General features: G+C 37.8%; 1 protein-coding gene across 2 annotated transcripts in view; it reads right to left on the bottom strand.

Moving 5' to 3' along the window:
* Slain2 (SLAIN motif family member 2) overlaps positions 1 to 18,207 on the bottom strand; it is a 62,910-nt gene that overhangs the window by 8,611 nt on the left and 36,092 nt on the right. The window contains exons 4-7 of one of the 2 annotated variants that reach the window (XM_021162559.2): positions 12,810 to 12,971; positions 10,627 to 10,986; positions 9,996 to 10,133; positions 4,207 to 4,284 (exon numbers count right to left, since the gene is read on the bottom strand). In XM_021162559.2, coding sequence (XP_021018218.1) covers positions 4,207 to 4,284; positions 9,996 to 10,133; positions 10,627 to 10,986; positions 12,810 to 12,971 — 738 coding nt within the window. The remainder of the gene's footprint in view (positions 1 to 4,206; positions 4,285 to 9,995; positions 10,134 to 10,626; positions 10,987 to 12,809; positions 12,972 to 18,207) is intronic. The other variant, XM_021162557.1, reaches the window with a different exon arrangement.

Below are 18,207 nucleotides of genomic sequence, written 5' to 3'. Positions count from 1 at the left end.
TGTGCAGACATGCGCAATCCCTGTGCATGCTGTTTCAGTCTCTGTGAGTGCATATGAGTTTTGATAGTGTTGACACAAAAGGTCTTCCAACAAACAATTTTTAAAACAGCAAATATGGGATAGCAAGGAGATGGCTCAACAGTTAACACTTGCTGTTCTTGCAGCTCTGAGTTCAGGTCTCAGGTGCAACATGGCAGTCTACAGCTGTCCTTAACCTCAGTTCCAATGGATCCAGAACCCTCTTCTGGCTTGCGTGGGTACCAGACATGCACATAGTGTACATACATACATGTAGGCAAAACATCCATATACATAAAATAAAATGCAAATAAGATAGAAGGGCTAGAGAGATGGCTCAGTGGGAAAGAGCTCTGGTTGCTCTTCCAGAATACATGGGTTCAATTACCAGTACCCACATGGTGGATCACACTATCTAGTCCCAATGGATCCAGCATCCTTTTTAGGACTGAACTCCAAAGGAACCAGGCAGGTACATGGTAAACAGATTGACATGTGGGCAAACACTTACACATAAGGATAAATACATCTTGAGAGAGAGGGAAGAGTAGTTAAAACATCAGACTTCTCAACAGAAATGCATGAAACTAACAGAAGAATAACATCACTAAACACGCCTGCCTGAGAGGCTGGTGAGATGGCTCAGCAGCTAAGATGTTCACTGCTCTTGCAATGGATCCAGGTTTGCTTCTCAGAACACATATTCATCATCTCACAACTGCCTGGAACTCCAGTTCCTGAGGATGATGTCCCTATTCTCTGCAGACACCTCTGTGCATTCGGGTGCACAGGCACACACAGTACATAAGTTAAAAAGCTGCCCTACTTCTACATTCATACAAATAACTTTTAAGCTCATCATAAATATGTTTAAGAACAGCAGAAACAAAAACAAACAAAACAACAACAATAACAAATCCCCAAACCCCTCCAAACCAAAGCAATAGCAGTAATAAAAACGGGAGAGAATTTGTTGTTAATTCTTCCACTCAAAGAAACGTTAGAAAGCACATTTAGGCAGAAAAGAAAGAACAGCTGGTACCACCTTCAACCTGAATGGAGCTGTGAGAAAGGGCGGCACTGGTTTTATCCCTGATGATCAGCACTTAAAGAGAAGGGGCTTCTCTTGGTGCAGTGGGCTTTGACTTCAGACCTGAGAGGTATCTGTGTGTCAGGATCATCAGTAATGAATCAGTACTGGATTGTACAGTGCTGGAGACTGAACCCACGACATGAACTCCAGTGCCAGGGGCATGCTAGGCAGGTGCTGTATTTTCAGGCTGGCCTTGAACTCACATCCTTCTGCCTCCACCTTCCGAGTGTTGGGGTTACAGGTGTGTAACAGCACATGCAGCTAAGCTAATATGGAGAAAGGCTGTAATGACAACTTCCACAAACACAACTTCCACCACACACAAAGAAGCGTGGATTACTAAGTAAGATAAAAACAAAACAAGAAATCCCCACAGCTCACACACAGCCTTCTCCTTTCCCAGGTACAGACAAGTCTAGACAGACGCAGGGATTCTACTATCCACCGAAGACTGGAGTTCCTCATCAAGTCGGTAGTTTGCAGTTTGACTTGGACTCACAAAAAGAATGCAACCCCTTTAGAAATTTGGTCAAAGGAATTATCTTTAAAAATGAATAAACGCAAGAGTAAATCTTTAAAAATGCAAAACCACACAAAGCAATACATATTTGTGACATATATATTTCTTCCTACTACAAAGAGTACAACTGGTTTTTTCCTGTTCGCTTGCACTCTGTTCCCCTGGCAATCCCCATCTACTTCTTTGCTTCTATTCTTCATCTCCAATATCCACTTCACTTTCTACTATAAGGTGGTTTTGTGAATGAGTGTTAGCAAGATGACTAAAATAGTCTCTGTGTCTGGTTCATTACATATAACATAATAGCCTTAAGAACCATCCATATTGTCAAAAATCATGGGATTTCATTCTTTTAATGAGCTGTATGATCTCACTGAGGCCACATTCTGATATATCCAAATATCCAAGCATATACTGTGGACAGGCTGATTTCAAATTTTAGCTTTTGTAACAAGTACTTCAATATGCAAGGGGATTCGTGGTCTCAAACTATTTAGTGCCCTCTTTCATAGTTACCTGTTACTTCTACTAATATGTGTACATCATCAGTTTAAACCAAACAGTTTTCATTTTTTATAAAAGGTTTCTTTATTTTTTTTAAACTAATTGTGTTTGTGTGGAGGTATGCATGTGTATATGCACCTGTAGATGCCAAATAAATGTACTAGATCTTCAGAGTTGACAGGAATTTGTGAGCCACCTGAACACATGCTGGGTGCTGGGAACTGAGCTCAGGTCCTCTGGAAGACCAACCAGCAAGTGCTGCTCATTCCCGAGCTCTGTCTCCAGCCATCATTTTTAGATTTTACCTACTGACTATCTCAGAGATTAAACATGATATAACGTTTTTGCTATTCCTTACCTCAACCTCCTAGGAGTCCCTTTCTGCCAATAAAGCTATACTGTAAATGTTGCTTAAAAATTGTGTTTATATTATCATGATGTAATAAATATTCTTTATTGCAGGACTGGAGAATGTATTATAATTATGCTTTACATTCCGTTTTTGTGAAGTTTTAGATAATAGGATCCCTTTTTATAAACCCCAAACCATCGCCGTTTGTTCTACAGAACAAGCCCTATGCAGTGCGTGATCCCTGACTATGGTACCAAGGGAGTGAGATATCTATGAGTACCTAGCATTTAGTACAAACAGCATGCTGCCATTTGACTATTCTCTTTCCTACAGATTCTCTTTACATTGTAAACGAATCACTTACAATCACATACTAAATCACTGCTAACACACTTAAACCTACTTAAAAGTATATGGGCTGGAGATGGCCCAGCAATTAAGAGCACTTGGCTGTTCTTCCAAAGATCCTGAATTCAACCCAGCAATGTGGCAGCTCACAATTCAGTGTCCTCTTCTGGTGTGCATGCATAGAAGCAGACAAGGCACTTGTATACATACATAAATAAATCTTTAAAAAAAAATACAAAAGCTAGGACTTACATCTGAGGGAGAATATGTGTTATGTGTCTTTATCAGCACTCAGGAGGCAGAAGCAGGTGGATTTCTTTGAGTTCAAAGCCAGCCTGGTGTACAGTTAAGACTACATAGAGGGGGCTGGAGAGATGGCTCAGCAGTTAAGAGCACTGACTGCTCTTCCGAAGGTTCTGAGTTCAAATCCCAGCAGCCACATGGTGGCTCACAGCCATCCGTAATGAGATCTGACTCCCTCTCCTGATGTGTCTGAAAACAGCTACAGTGTACTTACATATAAAATAAATAATAAATAAAATCTTAAAAAAAAAAAAAGACTACATAGAGAAACCTGTCTAAAAAACCAAAAACCAACAACAGGATATTATGTTTTGCAGTCATATTAACCACATTTAAAAAAAAAAAAACCAAATTAAACATCAAAATTTCTCTTTCCTCCAGCTTTCCTTACTCTCACAGGGCTCTTCCTGCTCCCTGCCTCTGTTCTGTCCACTCTTTGAGGCATCTGTTCACTCTCAGGACAGCTGGTCTACCCTATGTCACTGTTTCTCTCAATTCTTTGTCCTCGACCTACCAATATACTCAATTGTTCAGAACCAATCTCATCTAGCATTAGCGCCCAACCTTCATGTGCTTACTTCTTCAGCACTGAGTTCTTACAAAGCTACCGCTGTATCACAGATCCTCCAAATGGAGTCACTTAACATTAAAACGTGTGTTTTAACTTCAATCAGTGTATAATTCAAAAGTGTCCCACCTTACGCCAAAAATACGTAAACCCAAAGACCAACACAAGGAAAAAGCATGAACAGATAGGACGTGTGACATTTATAGTACCCATCTGTCCAATTTCCATTAATTTAAAACAATAGTTTTTGATTTTAAATTAGTAGAGAAAATTAGAAATTATCCCTTAATTCTTTCAGAACAATTCAATACATACCTCTGAAGAAAATAGGTTTCTTCCACTATTATCCACACAACAGGGAATTAATTTGCATTATTTTATGAAGGAAAAAAAACACAACATGAAATGTGCCCCAGGCATCACTGACTCAGAAATCCAGAGGTGTGAGATCTATCTGCACCACTTGCTCAAGTTTAAGCTCAACAAGAGGCTGTAGTTACCTCTTTTTGTAGATGAAGTTGGAAGCAACTGTTTGGCTTTGAGGGAAGTACGAGGCAAACTTTTCAGCCTTTGAGAAGCTGTTGAGAAACAAGGAAGTGTAATATTTGCTGGGAAGTACAAGGTAAAGGCTACACCTTCTGTAAACCTAAACACTTAATACAGATTTAAAAGTTACCAAGGAATAGAAACCATGAGGCAGAACATTAGAATTCTAGAAGCGCAGGAATTTTCAAGTGATGCTCCGTGCATTAAGATGGAAAAGGGGCAGAAATCTTAGTGCCATTGCATATTTTTAGAGCTAGGGTTTTTTTGTAGATAAAAAAACTCTAATATGTCAATTGGCTGGAATATCAAAGAGAAAACAAGCCACCAGCAAACATGCTATAGATGCAGAGAATAAAAGCACAAGGATCAAAGTGGTGCACACAAGCACACAGCATAGAAAATACAATAGAAATAAACACAACACACAGTACTTGTTCAATGCAAAAAAGGAAAAAACCCACACATTTTGGCAAAGCAATTATTGGTAGATGAATTGCTCCAAAATCAAACAGTAATTTCCATTCTCAAAAAGGAGAAGAAAACTCAGAACCAGGGAAGTCCTATCACAACCTGGCATCTTTACTGTGTTTACTATTATCTTGATGTAAAATCCAACTAATTTATATCCCAGGCAACGTGTCTGGTCTGTGGATTTTGCGTGTGTGTGCATGTGTGCGTGTGCGTGTGTAGGATACCTGCTTTGTAATGTGATCAACGAGGGCTGCTAAAGTCACTCTCAAACTTCTGGTCTATTAACTATACTAAAACTTCCAAAACTGGGACATAAGAGAGCCCAGAGGTGCTCAGGGTGAAATTCAAAGTTACTGTAATTCAAAGTTACCCTGTTCTATTCCAGTCACCTAGTGAGGTGCCTCTAAACTGCCATTCTACTGGTCAGAAACACTGTCTATACTTTAATGAGTTATGGCCAAAAGAAAAAAATACAAACAACAAAAATGCTAAGGTTCTATTCCTACAAGACTAAGTAGGGCATAAAAAATGATCATCAGATGATAAGGAGACATCAAAGAGAAAAGTTGAAAGCATTTCTATGTCCTCACTAAGATAATCAACTTTTAAAACAAGAAATGTTTTAAATTAGAAGAAAAACTTCTAACTTCCCAGCATTCCAAACCTTAACTATATCAACACAGTGTTTGATGCTCATGTTCAAACAAGGTCAGGCAAACAAGCAAAAATTTCTCCAGACTTAGGGGAAAACTGTTACTTTATACCTATAACCACAAAATTATAGGATACTATCATTAAATGCTACTTGGCTATCTATTTGTACAAATGTTCTCTGTTATTCGTATTTTCATCCATCCATCCACCCACCCACCCATCCATTCTTACCAGGTACTATCGGTAAAATAGACTCAGAAGCCCACTAGGAATTTTTCTTATTCTAATGAAATACTTAGGAAAGAAGAGAATGAAAATAAAGTAGCAAAATGCATAGGCTTCCAGATAGTGATGGCTGCTCGGCAGGGAAGTAAGTAGGAAAGGAGGCAGAGGAGACTGGAGTTGCATTATACACAGGGTAATCCATAAAGATTCCCTGAAGATGACATCTGCTCACAGATCAAATGAAGAGCGGGAAGGAGCCATGTGGGGCTCTGTAGAAGGCATTCCAGATAGATGAAGCAGCAGCAGTAAAGAACACTGAGACTGGGAATGCCCAGTGTTTAAAGAACAGAAGTACTCTCAGATATAATGATAAAAGAAAAGCAAATGATCATATATGCTGGCAAACTATAAGCCATTATTTTTTCAGTATTATTCTGATTTAGTATGTGCACAAGCACATAAGGCATGCCATGGTGTAAATGTCCAAGGTCAACTTGCAGGAGTCATTTCTCTCTTTTCATCACGAGGGTCCCAGTGTCGTTGAACTCAAGTCACAAGGCCTCCATGCTGAGTGTGCTGTCTCTCCTCTGCTTCCATAGCATCTCTGGCTATGGTAGAGGCTATCTCACATATAATCCTTGGCTGTGGTATAGTCATTCTCACATATAAATCCCCAGTACTAGGACTATGGTATATACACAAGTGACTGCCAAGTGTACAAAAATGTAGATTTAAATGTATACTATTTATTTTGTTAAATAAATTATACTTTTTCAGTCAAGGTTTTACAAAACTGTAGCCAAAATAAGTGGTTCTTAAGCTTGCAATATGTCTAAAAATTCAATTGAGACACTTAGAACAATGAGAATATGGACCTTCACTCTAAGATGTAGTCAATGCTGAGTGGTAAAGGCCCCATATCAACTCAATTATAAAGTCCTTTTGATTAAGGTAAATGATCCAGTATCACTTATTAAACTGAGAGTCCTGAAATATTTTACTAGTCTTAGATCAGCCAATGATATAATTATTGCATATAATATGGTTTATGGAGAATAGCCATTAGTGCTTTGGTAGTAGGTGAAATCTCGAGGAAATCCCTTCCTTGTGAACCTCAGAAGACTGGCTACACAAGGTGCCAGCTGCTTGGATCCTTCTGTTGGGGAGCGGAGCGGAGCAGACTGGCTACACAAGGTGCCAGCTGCTTGGATCCTTCTGTTGGGGAGCGGAGCGGAGCAGACTGGCTACACAAGGTGCCAGCTGCCTTGGATCCTTCTGTTGGGGAGCGGAGCGGAGCGGAGCAGAGCAGAGCACGGTGTTGGGCCTCATGCCTCTTCTCTGGGTCACAGTCTGTCTGTATGCTGTGTAAAACTATTCCTGTATTGGGCAAATTGTCTATGGTTCAGTCTCAGACCATGCCCCAATAGAGCCACCCAGGAGTGTTTTCCAAGAGGCCTATGCATGAGAGGGAGCAGTTTGGTCTTAGTTGTGTCACACACTAGATATATATGAGCTTGCATAATGTACTTGATTACATGGATATCTGCTCTCTACAAAAATAAATGTGTATTTATGAAGCTCCAATACTATAATATATGTAAAACTTCTCCAGCCATTATAAAACAGTAATGAAACTTTGGATATAAAAAGCACTAGAAAGTCTTGAGATTTTCACCTATTCCTTTTCTCACTTATCAGTCAGTGATTCCTGATTTTTCTGAAAACTAAACTTAAATCCACTCTAATAAGGTTAGAAAGCAAGTTATTGTCTTTTATAAAATTCTACCTCTGATCAACTCCTCTCCCTTTAACTAGAAAAAAATTGTTCTGGTTTCTTAAATGCTCTGGTTTTCTTAAACTTTTTAAGTTACTCATATTTTACAAATATAAAAGTTGAAAATATATCAGCACTGTCATAATCCTCATCTTTGAATGCCAGCATCCACAATAATGCAGCCATAGCAAATAAGCATATACAAAGTGACTGGCATAGAACAAGGCAAAGAAGTGGCCCAGTGGGTAGAAACCAGCAGCCTGGCAAAGTTAGCTTCATGCAGACCAGCAGATGAGACCAAAGCTTTACCATTCACAGCTGAAGAAAGAATTACTTAAGACAAAATGAACATTAGACTAGAAACCGAAATTTTAAAGCAACATACCAATTCACTATATAAAATATATTAAAATTGCTATTATATTTTAATATATACTTTTCCATCTACTTTGATAGCATATATCAAAGTAAAAAACTACAAAACCTTTGTACTATATAATTATATACATAAAGCACAATTACATATATATTTTATCTATCAAAATATGTAAAACTTCAAGAAAACAGATAACTCTGATGTATTAATGTATAACAAAAATCTAAATTTTTATACAGTATACTTAAAATTAAGTTTTAAGCCGGGCAGTGGTGGCACATGCCTTTAATTCCAGCACTTGGGAGGCAGAGGCAGGCGATTTTATGAGTTCGAGGCCTGAGTGACTGAGAAACCCTGTCTCAAAAAAACCCACACAAAAAAATTAAGTTTTAAGCTTGTTAATATTTTGTTTGTTTTCTGTTTTCCAAATACATCTGTACAGTGCTTATGAGGACATTTTAAATTATAAGTAAGTGTTACTGTAGCTGCTGCGAATGTAAGAAAGAACAAGTATATATCCAATTTTACAAAGGATGGTAGCCAAACGCTTCTGCCTAGACAACTTTTTAATCAAATGCAGAAATGCAACTGTGTGAAACTGCACATTTATTTTCCACATAATAAACTAGTAACTGGAAAACTATTATGGTTTTCCCTATTCATTTTTCATAACTGCCAATAATACTATGATTGTATGTATGTCAGGACTGAACTTCAGATATTCTATCTAGTTCAGACTTAACTCAGTAATTAATTCCCCAAACAATTTTTTAAAAATGGTCATTTGTTCTTTAAAAAAATGGTTTTGATAATTTATTACTTCAAATTTTAATCTGTATTACAAGTCAAATTAAAAACATGGATTGATTGACACCTATGATTAAATATTATACCGTGTACAACTACATTCTCGGCAGACATAGAGATTAATCAAATAAGAACTAAAAACTTCATGATGCAGATATTAAGTGAAATTATACAAATCCTTATTATACACTTTTGTTTGGCAAAGAAAACACACAAGCTCAGTTCTGCTATAGATTTAATAGATTGCACTATTGAACAACCAATTAGTTTTGCTATTACATGGCTTAAAATATGTAAAAATAAACTTTCATTTTGTTTTACTTCTGTGGCATTGGGGATAAAACTCAGGCACACTCTTTAAATACTAGCACTGAGCTGTACCTCTAGCTCTAGAACGTCTAAAAGGGGAGATGTTTTTCTTTTTCTTTTTTTTTTTTTTCTTTTTCTTTTTTGGTTTTTCGAGACAGGGTTTCTCTGTATAGCCCTGGCTGTCCTGGAACTCATTTTGTAGAACAGGTTGGCTTCGAACTCAGAAATCCACCTGCCTCTGCCTCCTGAGTGCTGGGATTAAAGGCGTGCACCACCACGCCCGGCAAGGGGAGATGTTTTAAGGAAAACTATTTACTAAATATATTATTTGGACAGCGACTGCATACTTCTATAAGAAAAAGCAAAACCTACCCTTTAAAAATAGGCTTCAAAAACTTCTATTCAGTCTTTATGTGTAATTAATGCTTGGCTTTTGATTTTGTGACAAGAATTATGTTAAATAAATACAAGCATTTATATGGTGGCACAATATACACTCCTTAATAGCCTTAAATGACATAGCATTAAGTATTAAAAAGGATGATCTTAGGACCTAGGAGTGGTGGCACAGACCTTTACTCCCATCAAGAGGGGGACAAAGGCAGGAGGATCTCTGTGACTTCAAGGCTACTCTGGTCTACATTTTGAGTTCCAGGAAAGCTAGGCCTACATAGAGAGACCTATCTCAAAAACAAACAAACAGAAAACAAAACAAAACAAAACAAAGATGCCCTTTAGCAAGAGGAGGAAGAAATCAGAGTGTCATGCAGTTATAAAAACTGGTTAGAATTAAATTGAGACAATTTTAGAATTTTCTTACAATATTATTTTTTAATTTTACTTTACTTTTTATTTAAAATAGATATATTTAGTTACTGGGTGGAGGAGGGCTGGAGGGAGTGGTGCATATACCATGGTACAGGTGTAGAGGTTAGATATAACTTTCTTCTTCCACCATATGAGTTCAAGGTTTCTAGCTAAAGTGGCCAGGCTTGCCAACAAGTGCCTTGCCCACCTGAGCTACCTTGCCCTACTGTAGCAACGGCTTAAATCACCACAAAATCAGTTTCTAGAATGTCCCCTTTCTGTTTCTGAATGACATTTTAGAGTGTAAGGAAGGTACTTACTGGCTGAAGCCTGAGGCTGCATTCGAGGTATTCCTCCATTTGGCACTTGAAAATTGGAGTCACTTCTACTGCTTTTCACAGAGTCAACCTGTGTGTTCGATGTTCGGGATAGGTTTGGAAGACTGCGTCTAAGTTTTTCTATAACAATGAGATTTTAAATAAATAATAATAATTTTAAAAAATCAAACCATTCTTTCGGATAGATAACTTAAATATTAAGTATAATTCAAAGTAAAATACTATATTTAAACATTTCTTTCTGTATACTGTAGAAGTAACAGAAAATTATATAAAAAAAGCAAACCCAGAGGTTATAAATGGATGAAATAAAGCACCCTTAAAGAAACTGTAAGTTACATAATCAAACCTAAACAAATAAAGGTCATTCCATGAATAAAATAACGCAAACTCTTAAAAATTCCCATGTCCACTTAGCCCCGCATTTGGGCTTGAGAATCACATCAGTAGCTGAGAGATAACTAGTTTCATAAAGTTAAATTTACTTTCTGCTCATGTTTACATTAATGAAACAGTGACCATAACTACCTGTTTGAAATAAAACCATCCCGGGAAAATGCATTCTTTTTACACTAAAATATGGACACCTCTTTCCCAAGCTCTGCTGTTTTACCTTCATTTTTAACATTGCTCGTCTGTAAATCTGTGGGATGGCCTTGGAGGGAAAGGCGAGGCTGCTGCAAGCGGCTAATCATAGGCTGTGGGGACGCTCTACTGTATTCTATTCCCCGGGCAGGAGACCGTGAACGAGGTGAATTTCGAGGCGACTGCTTAGGAGATGGTCGGGGTGAATTCCGCGGGGATGGAGAAAACCTATTAACGGCAGGGTATACTGCATGATGCATACTATCATCTTCATCATCCAAGCTCTGGGCATCTAGCTCCTGATCACTAAAAGTGCCCCGCCTCGTAGAATTACAAGATGAACCAGAACTGCGGCGAGAGGTGGTGGCTGCATATTCTTGCCGGAGACCTAGCAACAACAAATGCATTATTTACTTCTTTGACTATATATTCAAACATTTAAATATTTAAAAAATGAAGTAAATGATTATTATTGAGAAATTCAATTTAGGGTATAAAGTATAAAGAAAAATTCCTTTTCTACTTCTAGAATTCTTCTATATAAAGTTGCATAAATTACATCCCAAAGTTATTTTTAATTGAATGAAAATCGTTTGCTTAACTGTTAAAACTTCTTACTCTGGGGGCCTAAGTAACAAGGTACAGACATAAATTCAAAACAAAACAAAATAAAACAAAAAGGAGTTCTACTTTAAACACAAAATCCCAAACTCGGACTGAAGGAGCACTGAGGGAGAGCCATGTAGACAATGAACAGAGTGCAGCAGTGAGCATACAAACCGTTAGAGCTATAATGAGGGAAGGAATCTAGGTATGTTGTCAGCAAGTCCTGCTTGCTACTGGCATCCTCTAAAGGGATCGTACAGCCAGATTCAAGCCTTCAGGCACAGAAACTGCCATCGAAGATGAGAGCTCCAGGGTATCTTTTAAAACCATAAATCCCTGGAAAAGGAGTTTAGTGGCAGAGCAAACACAAGGTGGATTCCCCACAAACTACAAAATAAAGGGCAAGCAACCCCTCCAAACCTTAGAACTGCTAGGTTCATGTAGCCCTGTAGGTTTGGGATGCACAAGTAACTATTTGCAGTAAACAGCAATAACAGAAGACAGCAACGCAATAGGGACCATTGCTATAGAAAAGGAAGTCAGAATCCAATGCAGCCTCCAGTAACAAAGGAGAACTTTAAGCAAGCCACAATCACCGTAGTATTTTGCATTTCTCACTAACAAACAAAGGCACTTAGGCAACAGCTCAAATATGTAATTCTAATTTTTAACTACTGCAACAAATCTTAGAAGAGCCATGCTGTAAGAATAAAACCATAGTTTAAAAAAGGAGGGCAGGAAGATGTTTTCAATTTTTTAGCATAATGGCTTAGAAAGAACTACTAAGTATAAAAGTCATGATTTCTACTATTTGTTACCCAAACACAGCATCAAAGTTACAGAAAATAGCCTGCAGAACTCTCCACAGAAGTCAGTGTTCAAAGTGAAGCCTGAGTTTACTCTAAGGTGCAGAATTAGGCAGCATTCTCTTTCCTGTGTATGAATAACTAGCATCTTGCTGACCCTACACTGACTCAGTGGAGAGAGAGAAACATCCCAGAAGGAAGGTGTTCCCTGTTACGAGTGTTTCAGACTAAGGAATCTCTATCTTTCTAGGGGAGGGAGGTCATACTCAGGCGGGAATGATGCAGTGGAGCACGAACAGTCTGCAGTTTCCTAAAACCTACAACTCGACAAAGCTTCCAATGTATCTTACAAGACACATCATGCCAGGGCAACACTAGACACTGGGCTCCTTACTGAGCTTAAAGCGATACAGAGTGTATCTGACGCTATAATTTCATGGAAGAGTAGTAAATGAAAAGGTAAAAGGGCTTTCTAGGGTATTGCTAAGATAGAGAGTAACATAGTAATTACAGTGACAAGGGCCAATACAAACTGTACAGGGCACAAACACCACTGACTGACCTAACATCCCTCTCTTGTCCTTCCTACAGCAAAGCTGTTTTATATAAAACACAATTGGAAAGCAAGTACATACATGGCATTAGGCTCTACAATGTTTACTTATACACTCATTATCTTACTGTGTTTCATAACACTTTAAAATGCATAATAAATTGAAAAACCAAAAAAAAAAAAAATTGAATATATGCAGTAAGCTGTATCGTAAGGAAGCTCTCAGTAGGAAGAGTGAAGACTCACTTTCCTCCTGCATCCGCGCTAGGATCTGCACATCAGTCACATCATTTAGCTTATAGTTGGATCCAATCGAGTCTTCATCCAGTTCTGAAGCACTTAACTCACTGTCTATAGAGGACTGAGGGCTGAGCGGAGGGTTTCTATCTGAGGAATTTTTGAAGTTACCTTTAGGAAAAGGAAAAAACACATCAAACCTTGGAAGAAAAAAACTGAGCTAAACATTTGGTACAATTAGCTGAATAATTACATCCCTTGATTTGGTTTTTATTCTGCCATTTACATTTATAAAACTCCCCAAAACTAAAATTAGATACTGAACTCATTAGGAGAAAAAAGTATAACTTAAGCCCCACAAAATAATTAGGCTTTCCGCAAGTGCCTGATACACAGTAACTACAGGCTAGACCAGCGGTTCTCAACCCTTTTAATGCTGTGGCCCTTTAACACAGTTCTTCATGTTGTGGTGACCGTAAAATTCTTTTCACTGCTACTTCATAACTGCAATTTTCCTACTGTTATAAATGATAATGTAAATATCTATGTTGTCTAATGGTTTTAGGCGACCCCTTGTGATCCACAGGTTGAATACCATTGAGCTGGAGATTAACTTTTATAAGATAGTCAGAGAAACCACTCTCATTAGCAACATCATAATCTTTTCCTTTAAGAAAAAATGTACTTTTTTTCACAACTAATTTGAGAAAAGTAATTTTTTAAACATTTAAGAACCAGCCCCCCCCAAATACTAAATTAATTTGTCCTACATGATGCCATGCTTGCCAAACTAGTGAAGAACAATAGATGCTTGTCAAGAAAATTAGTACATTTTTTAAAGGTACTCTATTACACTAAATCAAAGGGAGAAAACTTAGAAACAAGGAATACACACATGAATTTAGTGTGTTTCTTAGGAGATACTTTCATGGGATGTGTTTCACAGAAGAAATGATTTGGTCAGGTTTGGTTTTTTTGTTTTTGTTTTTTTGAGACAAGGTTCTACTTTGTAATATAAACTTTCCTTGAACTCACATGTAGTCTATGCTAGCCTCCAACTTCCAATCCTCCCGCCTCAGCCTCCCAAGTGCTAGGATTACAGGCATGTAATAAATCTAGTTAAAAAAAAAAAACAAAACCCTCACCATTACAGTTAACTATCCACAAGCCTAGTTCCAGACCCACCTAAGATCCCTCTTTGTCCAGAAACCATGTTTATAAGAAAGTAGCCTCTTTCCTTTCCCACCCCCTTTTTTACCCTTCTGTCTATAGCCATCTTCATGTCCACTCCAGATTGGTGACTCACTTTGTGGACAGTCATCTTTGACTGGCTCTCCCATCCTTCCCTCTCTGCCTGATGCCATCTCCACACCCAAAGCCCTAGCTCCAGACCAGTGGTTTAAGAGACCACCTTGGCAAGGTCAATTAAACAGGTTATCTACTACCTTCACCTGGCCTAGCTCAGATCGGTCAGATTATTGCATAAGACACAAAAATAAAGAAATTAGTCCACATGTTCAACTCAAATTGCAAATACAAAAACAACATGAATGGCCAAGACAGCATTTTCCTTCAAACCCACTAGAACTATGTAAGTGCTCCCTAGATGAACTCCAAAACACAGAAGTTAAAAGGATAACCATAAACTTAACAAAGGGTTTGAAAAAAATTTAAGACAACACAAACATACACTTCTTTTTTATTATTATTTATTTATTACTTTATTTATTACTATAAGTATACTGTAGCTGCCTTCAGACACCAGAAGAGGGTGTCAGATCTCATTAGGGATGGTTGTGAGCCACCATGTGGTTGCTGGAATTTGAACTCAGGACCTTCAAAAGAACAGTCAGTGCTCTTAACCACTGAGCCATCTCTCCAGCCCAAACACACACTTCTTTGCCCTTCAAAGGTTAATAGCAATGTTTGAGTGATGCCTAAGCAAATGCAAATACATGGCTGTATGAAATGACAATGATAATTTAAGATTGTAAAATTGAAAGCAACGAAGAGGCAGAATGAAACACAACAAAAGCTAAAATGAGGATGGAACTGAAAAATTCAATATGCCAATTAGAAAACTCTGGGGAAAGCCTTAGAAGAAGAAATAAACGAAACAGAAGAAAGACTACCAGGACTTAAAGTAGAGGATTTGGATGAATTAAGAATATTTTTTAAAAAATACAAGCATAAAAAAAACACGCTGGAAATGTTTGACACCATCAACATACCAAGCCTTTGAAGTACAGGTGTAGATGAGAGAATACGAGGTCAGTGATAAGATCATGGAAGAGACTGTTCCAAAGATACATCCATACAGATACAGGAAACACACAGAATCCCAGGCAGACAAGAAAATTTCCATGGCATAAACAACTCCTTTCTGAATGATGAATGGGGCAAAGAAGAAATCAAAATATTCCTGAAACTAAATGAAAATAAAGAAGGAGCACAGCAAGAGCTCTGTGACACACTAAACGCAGTCCTATAGCCCTCAGTGTCTGCACTGAAGAGGGTGAATAAATGTCTTCATGACTCAACTCGAAAAAAACTGGAAAAAACAACTCAAAACCAGGAAATGGCAAGAAATAATAAAAATCAAACAGAAAAAAAAGAAAGCAACAGATAGGATCAAAGAATCTAAGAGCTAGTTCTCTGAGAGGACACATCAAGGCCCTTCTTGGTCTAACTAACCACACACACACACAAAGTGGGGGTTAAATTAGCAATAAAAAAATGAACAGGGAAACATTATGACACAAAGAAACACAGATTATTATAAAGAAATTTAGTGCTGGGCAGTGGTGGCACACGCCTTTAATCCCAGCACTAGCACTTGGGAGGCAGAGGCAGGCAGATTTCTGAGTTCGAGGCCAGCCTAGTCTACAAAGTGAGTTCCAGGGCAGCCAGGGCTACACAAAGAAACCCTGTCTCGAAAAAAAGAAAAGGAAAAAAAAAAAAAAAAACAAAACAAAAAAAGAAAGAAAGAAAAAAAGAAATTTAGAAACCTGTACTCCACTGAGTTGAAAAATCAGAGATGGATAAATTTCTTGATTCATCCAAACTACTGAAGTTAAACCAAGACGAGATCACCAACATACACAGACGCACAACAAAGAGGAGGCTGAGCCTAATACAGTGCTTTCCAACTAAAATAAATCCAGGTCTAAATGCTGTCACAGAAGAATTCTACCAAAGTTTCAAAGAAGAGCTAAACCAATAATTCTTTTTTTTTCTTCTTCCTAAATAAGAAGGATTACTCCACACTATGAAGCCAGTGTTACTCTTAAGACTCAAACTAGGAAAAATACAACAACAAAAAACCAAAAGAGTACAGACCAATATACCTGATGAACACAGACGCAAAGCTCCTCAATAAAATACCAGCAAACCAAATACTGGCACATATCAAGAAGGTCACCCACCATACTCATGTTGGTTTTATCCAGAAATGCAAGTTTTGAAGGCACAACATATGTAAGTTAATAAACATAAGTCATATAAATGGACTTAAAGGCAAAACTCATATAATCATCTCAAAAGATGAAAAGGCCTTTGACAAAACCCAACACAGTTTCATGATAAAAGTCCCAGAGAATGTACAACTAGAAGGAACATACCTCCTAAATACAGGGTAGCTATGACAAGCCTGAGGTGAACATTATCATAAGTGGAGACAAACTTGGAGTGATCCCATAAAAATCAGGAATACAACAGGGTTGTCCACTTATCCTCACTCCTAACACGGTGGTGGAAGCACCAGCCTGAACAACAAGGCAAGTGAAGGAAATTAAAGTGATACAAATAGGTAAAGACGCCAAGCATCCCTATTTGCAGATAATATGAAACTGTATAGAAGAGAGCCCAAAAAATTCAACCACAAAACTTTTACAACTTAGTTTAGCAAAGTGACAAGGTACATAATCAATTTATAAAAATCAGTAGCCTTTCTACATACCAACAACAAATGTTGAGAAAGGGGTCACAGATACCTGCCATTTACATTATCAAAACAATAAGATATCTTGGAACAGACCTAACCAAGAAGTAGGTGATAGACCTCCACAACAAAACTTCAGATCTCTGAATGAGATAGAGACATGAGAACATGGAAAGGCACCATGTCCATTAATCAGGAGAATTACTACAGTGAAAATAGCCATCCTATTAAAAACCATTTACAAATCCAATCATAACAACTCCAATCAAAATACCCACAGCATTTTTCACAAAAATAGGAAAAAAAATCCTAAAATTCATATAGAATGAGAGAACATCCTGGATAGCCAAAGCAACTGAACAAAATAATAATAATAATACTGAGTGGATTTGCCATTCCAGACTTCAAGATATAGTACAGAGTTGTAGTAATAAAAACAATATGATAATAGCACAAAACATATATACCCGCAGAAGAAGCAAGTGGATTTCTGATAGTTTAAGGTCATCTTGGTCTACATAGTAAGGTAGACAGCCAGGGCTACATAGAGAACCTGTTTCAAAAAACAAAAACAAACAGCAAAAAACTAAAAAGCTCTGTACAACTACAAACAAGTCACAAAGAAACCCACAGAAAGGGGTTTCTTTGCCAGCTACACCTGATAGAAGATTAAATATTCAGGATAGACAAAGAACTTGAAATTCAGAATGAAGGAAACAAATGACACAATTAAACCATGGCTAGGCATGTGAACAGGGAAAACAACAGAAGGAACCAAAATGGTTAAACAGCGTCTCCAAAGGGTTCCTTGTCCTCAGTAGTTAGAGGAAGACAAAGTTCAAACAAGTTAGAGAGTTTATCTTGCCCCATTCAGAATGACTAAGACCAACAAAACTGACAAATGCTGGCAAGACTGTGGAGAAAGAGGAACCTCATTATTCACTGTTGGTGGAAATGGAAATTTATGGATGCAGCCACTTTGAAAATCAGTATGGAGACTCCTCAAGAAGATAGAAATAAATCCATCATATGATCTGACTCTATCATCCCTTGGCCTATGCCCACAAGACCTGACATTGTCTTCTGCAGATACTTGCTCATTGCTGCCCTATCACAAGAGCCAGGAAACAACAAAGCCCAAATACCCTTCAACTGATGAATGAAAGATGGCAATGTGACACAAAGAGACAAAGGAGTTCTATTCCGCTATAAAAACTAAAATCAAATCATGACATCTGCAGGTAAACACAGAAAAGATTATAACTCAAGACTGAAAACCAGGTTCTCTCATGTGCCATTCCTAGCTCCAAATCTTCAGGCATTAGTTTATAAACACAAAATCACTGAAGAAAACCAGCAGAGTATAATGGAACCATGGGTCAGGGGAGCTCTAGAGAGGGAATAACACGTGATATGAAGGAAACAAAAATGGAGGAGGAAAAAATAAAAAAATTTTAAAAAAATGGA

The sequence above is a fragment of the Mus caroli genome, chromosome 5 (assembly GCF_900094665.2).
Source record: "Mus caroli chromosome 5, CAROLI_EIJ_v1.1, whole genome shotgun sequence".
Taxonomy (NCBI): domain Eukaryota; kingdom Metazoa; phylum Chordata; class Mammalia; order Rodentia; family Muridae; genus Mus; species Mus caroli.
The sequence above is the reverse complement of the archived record's forward strand: the minus strand, read 5'-3'. Positions and strand labels throughout refer to the sequence as shown.